Below are 12,263 nucleotides of genomic sequence, written 5' to 3'. Positions count from 1 at the left end.
GTTTGATTTTGATAATATAATTTAAGATTGAGATAATCAATATTAGTTTAAGATAATAACCGATGTTATTAGGTTTTTTTTATCAAGAATAATAATGCTATTTTATTTAGTTATATTATCCATAGTTCTGTAAATAATAAATAGTGAACTAAAATTAAAAGATATGAATAGTAAATATTAAAGGATATGTTATCCCCAGGAGAACTTATTAACGGGTCTATTATTTTCTATTGACTATTGACTCTCTATGCGGGCCCCACCATCTGAGCCAATTCCATGATCCCATCCAATTTGGTTACTCGTCAACGGAGCCTCCGAAGACGCGGAAATCCCCAAATTACCCCCCTGGAAGACTTCGCTTTTGAGACCGCGACCTCCTCCGATCCCCCTCTCTTCTCTTCTCTTCTCTCCTCTCCTCTCTTCTCCATCGATGGCGCGAGAGATAGATCGGCTTGGCGACACCGCCACCGCTGCCGCTGCCGCATTCATCGTCCTCCTCTTACTCCCCGGAGCCACTGCGGCCGCCGCCAAGCCTCCGCCGTTGGTACTCCCACTCGTCCTCTCCTACCCCAACTCGACGCGGCGCGACGCCGCCGCGAACCATTTCCTCCGACTGCGCCATCTCCAGAAAGTGGAGGACCCATCCCACCCGAACGCCCACATGCGCCTCCACGACGATCTCCTCACCAACGGGTGCAATTACCTCTCTCCCTTTATCTTTCGGAAATTTCTTAGCCTTGATGTTTTGATTCGTGGATTTGGAATTTGAATTTGTTGTTCGTTTAGGTATTACACCACCAGGCTTTATATTGGGACGCCTCCGCAGGAATTTGCTTTAATTGTGGATTCGGGGAGTACCGTCACGTACGTGCCCTGCTCTTCATGTGAGCAGTGTGGGAATCATCAGGTGTTACTTGCTACTTTGATGTCGTACTAGAGCGATGTTTTTTTTTTTTTTTCCTTTTGTTCTTTTGTAGAGATTGCCTTTAGAATAAGTGAATTGGTTGAAAGTTTTCTCGAGATCCGGAATGTGTTGTTCGATTATTTGAAGTTCATAGTGGGATATATTTCATGGATTGTTCGTTTCCGGATGAAATGAACAAGAATCATGAATAGTCAAAATATCGCACTTGCTTTATATATTACATATTTTCTTATGAGGAAACAATGACTTGATATGTGTATACAGCAACACCTATGATCTGAAAAATGCTATAGAAGGGTATAAATGGGATAAGTAAGGACAGATTGACTGGATCTTTCTTGAATTCTTATGGAAGAAATGGTACATATAAACAAATTAGTAAAAGGTACTTATCATTGTATGGTCACATTAATGACAAACTAGAGTTCCTATAAGCAAACTTGAACATATGGGAGTGCATTCTTTTGTTGTCTTATCAATCTGAACCTCTGGATTAATATTGTTCATTCATGCACTCTAAGATAAAGGATTCAGTTTTTTGTTAGTTTTAGTCCTATACAGTTTTGGAGTTGAAGAAGTATGAAGAAGGCCCTGGATAGAAAATCTTATTGCCTATAGTATTATTGACTATTTGACTGTATATCTATGTTGTAGAAAAAACTTTTTATAGATGAACCATAAGTAGATCATTTGCTTATGACAAAAGGACTTGAGATCCAGTATGTCACCCCCAAGCAAGTTCAACAACACCCCACCCTCACTAGTATTGCTATTTTTAGTTCCATGGCCATAGCTGAAGCTACTCTTTACTGTAATCCTAGATCCAACAGCTTCCTCTAGTTCCCTGCAGTATTCATCCTGACTTTCCACTTCTGGCATCAACTTCGATCCCATTAGTGTCACTTTCATCTTCTCCATAGCTCCAATAAGTGATTGGAGGTTCACATTAAGTTCCTCAAGGTGTTTAAAGGATTGTAACCTGTCAGCGAGAGTCGTATCTACGAGTCACAGACAAAGAAGGCGAGGGAAAATATTTTTCCGATGGTGTTGAGGGGCAAGATGAGGTTACTAAATACCAAGTAGACAAGTTGGATGTAGTCTTTCCGAGCCTCATAAGGGTGGGAAAGGGGAAGAGTCATTGCTGATAACTAACCGTGTTGACAACCTAATCAGAAGTACAGCTGGCCGGGGACATGAAAGTGGTAAGAAAGGAGGTAGCAACTAGCAACATCAACATATCTCTGTGCATGAATAAATACCAATGTCTAGAAGGTGGTAACCATGAAACAGACTATTAGAGTTTCTTTTCCTCAACAATGAGAAATGCTTGAAAGATAGACATATAATGTAACTACCCATGGAATCACATGCACTGATGCCCATATTGGAAGCTTGCAGGACATGTGTCCTCTGCATAGATAGATCATATTAGTGAAGAGTGAAGACCTCCTCATTCTTCTTCACAATCATCACCAGAATCTTAAGGAACTCTCCTTCACAAAGAGAGTGAGTGGTGTTGGATTCTTCACAATTGTCACCAGAACCTTACGGAACTCTTCATAAAGAGAGTGAGTGGTGTTGGATTCAAACTTCTTGTTTCATCTTTAATGAGAAAAGTGAGAGAACTATGGTGACAGATTTTTTACAAGCAAAAATCTCTCTACTAGAGTAATTTCTGACATGCTTTGCGGGATTACCTTTGGATTTTTTTTCTTGTTTTAGGTCATTTTAGATTCATGAGAACGCCAAGTTTCTCGAACAAATAGGGTTATGTTGCCAATGCAAATCGAGTTCCTCCTACTCAATAGATTGCTTACTGTTTGTTAAGTGTTTTACTCTCCATGGATTTTCCTTTCCATTTTGGTGCGTTTATATGATTATCCTTATTTTGACTGATCTCATTGAACAACATCTCATTTCACAATATAATTGTTTATTTCGCTTGATGCAGAGAGTATAAAGAATAATTTACATTATCTTTATCAGATATAATAGCTTTTTTCTATGGACTTGCCATTTATAAAGCTTCGCTTTCCCTAAGGATATTGATTGTGTAAGTCTTCTCATGTTAATTCAATTTTTGATTGATGAGTAGGACCCAAGGTTCCAGCCAGATCTGTCAAGCACATATGAGCCGGTAAAATGCAATATTGATTGTTCTTGTGACAACGAGAAAAATCAGTGTGTTTATGAGAGGCAGTATGCTGAAATGAGCTCTAGCAGTGGGGTTCTTGGCGAGGATATTGTTTCATTTGGCAAAGAAAGTGCACTTAAGCCACAGCGTGCTGTGTTTGGTTGTGAAAATTCTGAAACAGGTGATTTGTTTACTCAGCATGCTGACGGCATTATGGGTCTTGGTCGTGGTCAGCTTAGCATAATGGATCAACTTGTTGATAAGGGTATAATAAGTGATTCATTTTCTTTATGTTATGGTGGAATGAATATTGGTGGGGGGGCAATGGTTCTTGGTGGAATCTCTCCTCCTTCTAATATGGTCTTCTCCCATTCGGACCCAGTTCGCAGGTACGATGTCATAAGTTCTACAGGTAATTATGAAAAGGATCTTCTTTTGAAGTTCATTTAATAGATTTCCCACATTTACTCTAGTTTCGGGATGGCAACAGCCCATATTACAATATTGAGCTGAAGGAACTACATGTCGCTGGAAAGGCATTGCGGTTGGATCCAAAGATCTTCAATAGGAAGCATGGAACTGTCTTGGATAGCGGAACAACATATGCTTATCTACCCGAACAAGCTTTTGTAGCATTTAAAGATGCTGTGAGCTTCCCTTTGACTCTCTTTTGTTTATTAAATTATTTTGGCTTATTGACTCCTGAAGTCAAGCTTCAAATGATATGTAGTTAAATAGTACTCTTGCTATCCGAAGGCATGCTGCTTCTCAATATTGGCATTTTTCCATATTCCAGCTTAAAATGTGATACATTGGAAACATGGAAACAGTTTATTTTGCAAAGAACTTCCTGCTAGCTGAAAATAGAGTCTCTCTATTAGCTTGAAATATTGTCGCATCAACTTTATGGTGATCTGTTATTGAACATTTGGGAGCAACATGCTTATGACCTTTAGCTGTAAAGAGTTCTGTGAACTCTACCTACAGATTTTTCTTAGGTTTAATGAGTTTTATTAACTTTTTTGTCCTTTGTGTTGATAATGAGAAAAGATGATCATTTGTTCTTGAACCTAAAATACTATTGACTTGTCAAAGCTATTGATAATAGTTTTTTATATACTTAGATGTACCTGCATCTGTGTACCTTATTCTTATTGTTATAAGGAAGCATCTTCTTGTTATGCATTAGGAATATTGAAGAGTTGGGTTTCCGGACAAATACAATGACAGGTGGCAATGTCATGTGTCCATCCAACATCAATTGGATGTGACCTGATTAAGATCTAGGCTAATCTAAATTTGGCTGACTTGTCTAAACTCTAAGGTCTAAACAAAGTAGTCAAGAAATTTCCATGTACATGTATAAAGTAGTTATTGCTATCTTGAAAGAAGTAATTATATTTTCTTGGAAATACACCAAGAATCAAGCTTTTGGTGCTATCTACTTGGGTTGGCTATATATATCTTCTTCATCCAGTAAACTCCATTGAATGCAACATTTTCAACCAAATCAAATTTTTATACTCTTTGCCATGCCAAGTTAGCTCATGCTCTCTCTTAGGTGCCTTCCACTAGAACAATATGTGTGCACCTACTTTACTGTATGGCCTTTATAGGAAATGTGAATCAATCTCAATTGATTTTCCAGTAACTTATTCTCTAGTTCTGCTACTTGTTGTGCCTGATATAATCATTTGTTATTCTATCCTTTCTAGTAATGCCACCCATCCACCACAACATCCTCATATTGGCCAAACTCAACTTTTCTTCTTGTTTCTTAATTGCTTAGCATTCTTGTCCAAGAAGTGTGGCAGGATCCATGGCAATCATATAATATTCTCTCTTTGCTTTTGGAATATATGATGATCAGTCAATCACACGACACGTTAGAGGCATGATGCTTTAAATATTTACCTTAGGTTATAGAAAATTTTACAGTTGATAGTAATATAGGAAAGTAAAACAAGAATAAATGAGATTATTGTATATAGCACAACTACAATAGATGAAAAGGATTTTATAAACAAAGGGTGAAAGGTGGGAGGAAAGTGGATGACAAGAGTGTTGTGGATCTTGCCGGAGTGGACTATTCCGGAAACTTGATATTACGGAGGGTGATCCTTTTGTCTCTGAAGGAAGGTTAAGAATCAGACCAGTGATTTTGAATCTCTGATCATAATGTTGAAGTTCATGTTTTCTGCATCAATTACATGAAGGTAGAAAATCAGATGCAGTGGCTTTTCTTTGCTTCAAATTCACTTTCTATGCTGTCTCATTTGCCATTGCCTTATTGGATATTTGGAGTTATTTTCAAGTGCTATATTTTGGGGAATCTCTCTCTGAATGCAGATTTGGTTTTTGATGTCTGTAATGCATTTTTGTTTCATCCTTTGTGTTCTTCACACTTCTAAGGACCTCAATGATGTATATAGGCAACTAGGAACCTGATGTACTGATGATTTTCATGTTTCACAGATCATGAGCAACCTACATTCTCTTAAGCAGATACGTGGTCCAGATCCAAATTATAATGATATCTGCTTTGCAGGTGCTGGAAGGTAACAGCTTTATAATGATAAGAGTTGTACTATGTGAAAATTCTTCTCTTCTGTTAGACATCATAATCGTAAATGAACTTTTTCAGTGACATCTCTCAACTGTCAAAGGCATTTCCAGATGTAGATATGGTATTTGAGAACAGACAAAAGCTTTCACTTTCACCAGAAAACTACTTGTTCCGGGTAAGATGTTGTTTCTAAGAAATGTAATAGTTAATGGCACTGCCAGGAAGCTGGCTTGCTTGTATGCTTTATCAATACTTCATTCTTATTCTAGTTATCTTGAAGCAATATATGTGATTTATCTTTTCTTTGGTCATGTATTAAAGCACTCAAAAGTTGAAGGTGCCTATTGCTTGGGAGTATTTCAAAATGGAAAAGATCCAACAACACTTTTAGGAGGTATGAAACTTGTTGTCTAGAGGAACTTATTTATTGTACAATGTAATATTTTGTTACGTTATATACTGCTATTTGTGTTTTCATGTGCAATACTTTTAAGTATACAACATAGCCTGAGGCCTGCAATGCATTGGCATTATGAGAAACTTCCTTACTATTTTCATGCTCAATTGACAAATAATCGAGTGATAAATCTGGCAGGGATTATTGTCCGAAATACTCTTGTAACTTATGATCGTCAAAACGAAAGGATTGGATTTTGGAAAACAAACTGTTCTGAGTTGTGGGAGCAGCTGCATACAAGTGAAGGAGCACCTTCACCAGCACCTTCGTCTTCATCCGATACAAATTCAAACATAAATATGGCACCGGCAATTTCCCCTAGTGGACTAAACACTATTCTACCAGGTTTACAATCTGTCTACCTGTGAAATCACTTTATTTCACCTATTTGTTAATGTTTCAAGAGTTCGTTGCTTGCAACCACAATTAAGATGTACAATGTTGCTAATATTCATGTGATTCTAGTTCCTGTTTGATGTAACATCTATGTATCTAAGAATGGTCAATGTAACTTGCAGTTATCAGGAATTATGATGTTAGAGTTTCTTATAAAAGATTTCTTTACCTCTGAAATTGCTTTGAGTTCCAGAGAAATGACAATTGATGCTTTTATAGTTCTAAAACTGACCCCCTTATCACCTGGGCTAAATGGAATATCCCTAGTCTCTACTTAGGTCCTCTGTAGGTTAATATGTATGCTGACCTTGAAATTCGAACTCATTGTACACAGTAATAAAACTTTTGGATTCTAATTGATTAACGTTGTTCTTAATAGAAATGCATTAGGTTTTTTAATGTAGTAATTTTAACTTTGTGTAAACTATTATTTCCTTTATTTGTTTATCTTTTAACCTGCCTTGATTTCTGGACATCCACCTAGGCATCGATCTGGCGCCTAAGCTTAGGTTATCCTGTCTCTGCTTCTCTAATGCCTACACAGAATTTCTGAACCTTGACACCTATCCTATACAGAATTTTTAAACCTTGTCACCTATCCGATCCTAAGATTATAAATTTTAACCATTTATTTATATTAAAGGCTTTATCTCGTAGCAATTTCTTGCACAATGTTTCATTCTTTAGTTTTACTATGTCATGTTGAATTAGCCGAGTAACATGTCGAAGAAATTAACTGGTAAATTGTTGACTTCACATATTGGTTTCAGGATGCTAGCTTAATGATTTGATTTGGGGATATTCTACTTATCAAACAAAAAATGGTTGATTGACAAACAATGTAGTCTTTCAAGAAAAATGATGGATTGCAATGATCTAATAATTATAATTTCTGTTTAATCTTCGACATAGAGCAGGAAACTCGAATAATTTATAGACTGACATATGCAGATTTCAAGAATTTTGTTCTGAGAGAAAATTACTATTGAAATAACTGTTAGGAGAAAGCAGAAAGAAAGCCAGTATCACTTGATTTGACACTGTCATACTAACTTACACTATTGAGATGGGGAAAGGATCCTTACTGCCATCCTCATATGGTTGGAACTAAAAGCTTGATGGACAGTGGCTGTTGTTGTTGTTGTAGAGTATATCTATTGCCAATGCAACAGCAAAGCAAAACAACCTTGGATGAACCAAGAAATGGATACAGAAGATGCAGGTTACAATTATAGTTTCCAACTTTTTGTATCTGGTACAATAAGATGCAAGGTTTCTATCGACATTGTATCACTATGTTGAATACTTGAATTACTATATATGACAATAGTGACTTCTATGTCCTGAATTTGTAGTTTATTGAAATTCTTGCAATTGTTCAGAAACATGCTTTACAGATTCAATGGAGTTAATTATTTTCTTCCTATCTCTTTGCAGGTCAATTGGAAGTTGGCCTCATAAACTTTGACATGTCAATAAATGTAACGTACGCGGAATTGGTACCACACATCACAGAATTAGCTGCGCTTATAGCCCACGAGTTAGAAATTGATTTAGATCAGGTAAAGTAAAACTTCTTTGAATGCTCTAGAAAAATACTCTATCGAGAGCTATATTGTCTTGGCTAACATATCTGAATATTCATTAAAATGATAACAATGAGTTATAATTAATTGGTCAGGACCATTATTCATTTATTATTCTTCAAGCATTTGCTTAACATATTTAACTCCTGTAATTAAGCTGAAGTTTGCTGTCCTTATAGGTACATGTGATGAATATTACAAGTAAAGGAAACTACACCCTCATAAAATGGGCTATTTTCCCAGCTGGATCTGCTAAATTCATGTCCAATAAGACAGCTATGGTAATGCTACATCATCTTTTGGTGGAAGTTACTTGTAACCCTTTATCATTTACATGATTATTCATATATAAACAATGGTTTTCTGCAGGCCATCATATATCGGTTAACTGAACATCGTATTCACCTACCTGATAATTTTGGGAGTTATCAGTTACTTGAGTGGAATGTTGAACCTCCATCGAGAAGGTACTGAAACGTTTGATATGAACTTATGATCCAAATAGGGAAATCTCATGATGCTTATGCCAGATTTTCAATGGAACTGATATAGACAAAGAGCATTTAGGGATTGTACTCAGTTTAAACTTAATGATTCCCAAAATAAATAGAGAAAAGAGACCGATAACTCAATTGATGGAATTAAGATAACAAATAGAAAACTTTCTGGTTCAATATTCTGAACTTAAAGTTTTATCTTACTAGCGTCTAGCACTTTTTAGGCATATACCATTTTGCATCTGAAATATATGTTGCATTTCCCCTCTTTCATCACCTTCTAAGAATCTTTCATATGAAAAGTTGAGAAAGGCATCAGAATTTTCAAGCTCTTAATATATATAAACAAATATTAATCTTATTTTGATCGCAGATCCATTACCTTTACTGAACTTCATATTGCTATTCTCTTGGACAACAAATTTCCTTCAACCTCACAGCTATATACTTTCAGTAATTAAAATGCATTCCATCCCAGCAAAAAACCATTATTTAAGACACTACAAGAGAAATACTTGTATATTGGTAATATAGGTGTTTATTGTGTCAAATTTCCTTTGTTGTCGTTTGGCATCCCAATTTGTTTCTTGAGTTACTGATAGGGTCCAGTTGAACTAGGGAATTTTTCCAGGTATCGTAAAATTGACAGAATCATTTCACAGATTCACAGGAAGCTATAATTTTGTCATAAATACAATGATCCTCCTGGATCAATGTGATTGCTTATTGTATACAGTCTATAGATGTCCTTTTAGAAATTCTCCTGACCTTTGCGGAAGTTTGTATGATTTTAGCTCATTATAGTTCTATACTACCTGCACTTAGGTACCTCTTGCATTTTGATCTGTTAAGAGAAAGGTGAATCATTGTCTTTTTCCTTCTACTAACTCATAAAGATGAACTGTTCTGCAGGAAATGGTGGCAACGACATTTCGTGGCAGTCATAGTTGGGATCTTAGTGGTGCTGATGCTTAGCTTCTCAGCACTTTTGGCATGGTACATCTGGAGAAATAAAATCAGAGGGCCAGGTACATACAGGCCTGTTGGTGCCACTCTTCCAGAGCAGGAGCTCCAACCATTATAATTTATAGCAGTTGAATCAATTATATGTTCAGATGATTCTTTAGTCGTGATACTATCATGAGAGAGCTAACATATCGCACTGAAGCATGTTTGCCGCTGGACTAGCCTGGTTCTCTGCTTACATTCAGTTCTGTATACAAGTATACACTTTACAAGGAGCAAAATACCACCATTCTCATTGTAAAGGTCTGTGCATAACCAGCGCAGAAATTAAGATCAAGAGCTTCCTCCTGTAGCTGGCTATACAACAAGGTCTTTGTCATGTGATATAATTTCCTTCAAACAATCACCAGTTTCAGGCTTTCAGCAATAGTTCGAGAGCTTTATAATGGTCAATTGCCTTATGTATTTTTGGAGAACAAGTTCGATGAAATGGAAATTATAGTCTTCTGTGAAATGCAATGAGATGATTTGACCTTTTCAGGAAACAGTTAAAAATATACTTATGGTCCTTAGGCTTTAGGTGCTGCAGAACCTAATCATTCTGTACATAAGTATATTCTTCCCTTCTTTTCTTTTTTTTCTCTTTTTGGTTTACTGCATATCACTACTTACATATCATCTTATGCCAAAAAAGAAAAAAACTGTTTATATTATCATATTTGCCAATTGACTCATCCTTTTGCATGATTGTCTCAGTAATTTCTCTTATTTTAAATGTATGATTGTATCTGTAGAGTCTCTTATTTGCATGTATAACTTTCTAAAATTGCTTGTATAGTCTTTAAAATCCTTGGTTTTCTGTATAATATGAACTCTAAACTGATAACTGCATATACCCAAAATATTGCTATATTCTCCTCTTCTTATTTGAGATTGGGTAGTTTCATGAACCCGCTTTGTATTGCTTGGTTATAAATTCATAATTAACTTTCGGCAATGGAAGGAGGAAGAGTCCAATTTCTAACTCCAGTTCGAAATCAAATGCAAAAGCATGACCACTAAGTTTTTAGAAGACATCATCTCAAACCAGTATCATTTTCTTTTCCTACATTTATACTCTTCTAAAATCTCTTATTTATATATAGTCCCCTCGAAACTTAATATTAATGTTTATTTTCTTTAAAACATTTTATTTTTACATGAATTTCTTCTTATTATTTTTTTCTAAATACCCTTCCAATATTTTTAACCATTAAAATCTCAACAATCTGAACGAGAAGGATAAAAATACCCTTATTTTTGTTCTTACACGTTCTTTTCAGTTAATAATATTTATAATTTTAAGTATCAAAGATTTAGCTTATATTTGTGAAAGGTAACATAAACAGTATCTATAGAAAAACTTCAGTTTTAAAAGATATAAACATAAATACAAAATTTAAAAGAGCATGTATAGATAAAGAACTTTGAAGGATATAGTTGTAAACATATCCTTTTATTTGGTTTTGAAATTCTAACGTCTATTTTTTTTTTCTCTAAACAAAGCAAATTCACACAATTCTTAAACTTTGTTTATAAGGAACCCTAGAGGGTATAAGTACTACAAAACCCAAAATATATTCTAAAACTTTGTTTATTCTATCCTCGAACTTGCTTAATTATAGTTTCAACGGTTGTTGTGTGGTAATCAAATTAAGATCTATAATGTATTATAGTCGAAGCTACCATTATACGGGAAAAAAAAATCTAATATATTATGTAAATCCAAATTAAGTCAAGCACTGCTTGACTTGATTGTCGATATGTTCTTTTGATCGGCAAATTTCAACCTCTCATGTACCATGCCTATAATTTAAGTTGATCAGCCAAGTCACTTACATGATCGTCTCCAGTAAATTCATATCCAAGTTATTTAGTTAGTTCTAGTGATCAAACTGGAACTCATTATAATAATAAAACACTATCTTTATTTGGCACCCTAAAGTCTAAAGAGTCCCAACTCTACAACCCAAATCATCCCAACTACAACAAAACCCTCACAATTACAAACTACACTACTAGTACTTCACTACCAGCAACATCAATATCCAAGCACCAAAAGATGACCAGTTTGATAGAACACACTACACTAGCCATGCAAACTAAGCCATGGCACATATTAGTGCTAAGAGAGAAGTCCCAGATATATTGGCAGCTTCATGGGCACTTGGGTCTCTTTGTCTTCCAGGAGAGCTTGTCTCTGTAGCATGGGCATTCGTCCTTGTTCCCATAAGTCCCTGAAGGCACACACTTGCACTCCTCGCAGCACATGAGGCAATACCTCAAACACCTGCCATTCTTTCCAGCCTGAGAGCACCTATCCTTGCACTTGGAGTCGCAGAATTCTTAAAACAACCAATTAGCTAGTATTAGTACGCATGCAAAGAATGCTTAAACTTCACCATGGTGCATGGCACCTAGTGGCAAAGAAATGAGATTTTAACCAAATATCTTTTAAAAAATAAATAAAGAGAGAGAAAAGAAATGGGTGTCATGAAATGTGTCAAGGAGTTGATGTAGGAATTACATTAAAAATATAGACAGTATAGGATATGTATTTGGAACTGACTCCATATTGTTCAGCTTACTTAGTATATTATTTGTTAGAATGTAAAGTGGATAATACAATCATTCTTTAACAACATAAGCTTTAAAAATAGTTAGGGTGGTTTGATTTTTCTATTAAAAAATATATAT

The 12,263-nt window shown here is 35.6% G+C and overlaps 1 protein-coding gene across 1 annotated transcript; it reads left to right on the top strand.

Annotated features, from left to right (window-relative positions):
• Positions 1-371: 371 nt before the first annotated feature.
• Positions 372-10,227, top strand: LOC140774671 (aspartic proteinase 36-like). Its single transcript, XM_073117760.1, has 12 exons — positions 372-693; positions 787-907; positions 3,021-3,448; positions 3,550-3,706; positions 5,535-5,617; positions 5,704-5,800; positions 5,947-6,019; positions 6,221-6,427; positions 7,916-8,040; positions 8,244-8,345; positions 8,434-8,531; positions 9,474-10,227. Exons 1-12 carry the CDS (start codon positions 431-433, stop codon positions 9,643-9,645), a joined length of 1,926 nt encoding a protein of 641 aa, XP_072973861.1. The 5' UTR covers positions 372-430; the 3' UTR covers positions 9,646-10,227.
• Positions 10,228-12,263: the final 2,036 nt, after the last annotated feature.

The sequence above is a fragment of the Typha angustifolia genome, chromosome 13 (assembly GCF_048772165.1).
Source record: "Typha angustifolia cultivar Huaian chromosome 13, ASM4877216v1, whole genome shotgun sequence".
In the NCBI taxonomy this organism is placed as follows: Eukaryota; Viridiplantae; Streptophyta; class Magnoliopsida; order Poales; family Typhaceae; genus Typha; species Typha angustifolia.
The sequence above is the reverse complement of the archived record's forward strand: the minus strand, read 5'-3'. Positions and strand labels throughout refer to the sequence as shown.

Coding starts and splice junctions, on each gene's coding strand:
- LOC140774671 (XM_073117760.1), top strand. CDS start 431: ATGGCGCGAGAGATAGATCGGCTTGGCGACACCGCCACCGCTGCCGCT. Junction 3,449..3,549: donor CATTCGGACCCAGTTCGCAG/GTACGATGTCAT, acceptor GGATGGCAACAG/CCCATATTACAATATTGAGC. Junction 8,346..8,433: donor TGTCCAATAAGACAGCTATG/GTAATGCTACAT, acceptor GGTTTTCTGCAG/GCCATCATATATCGGTTAAC.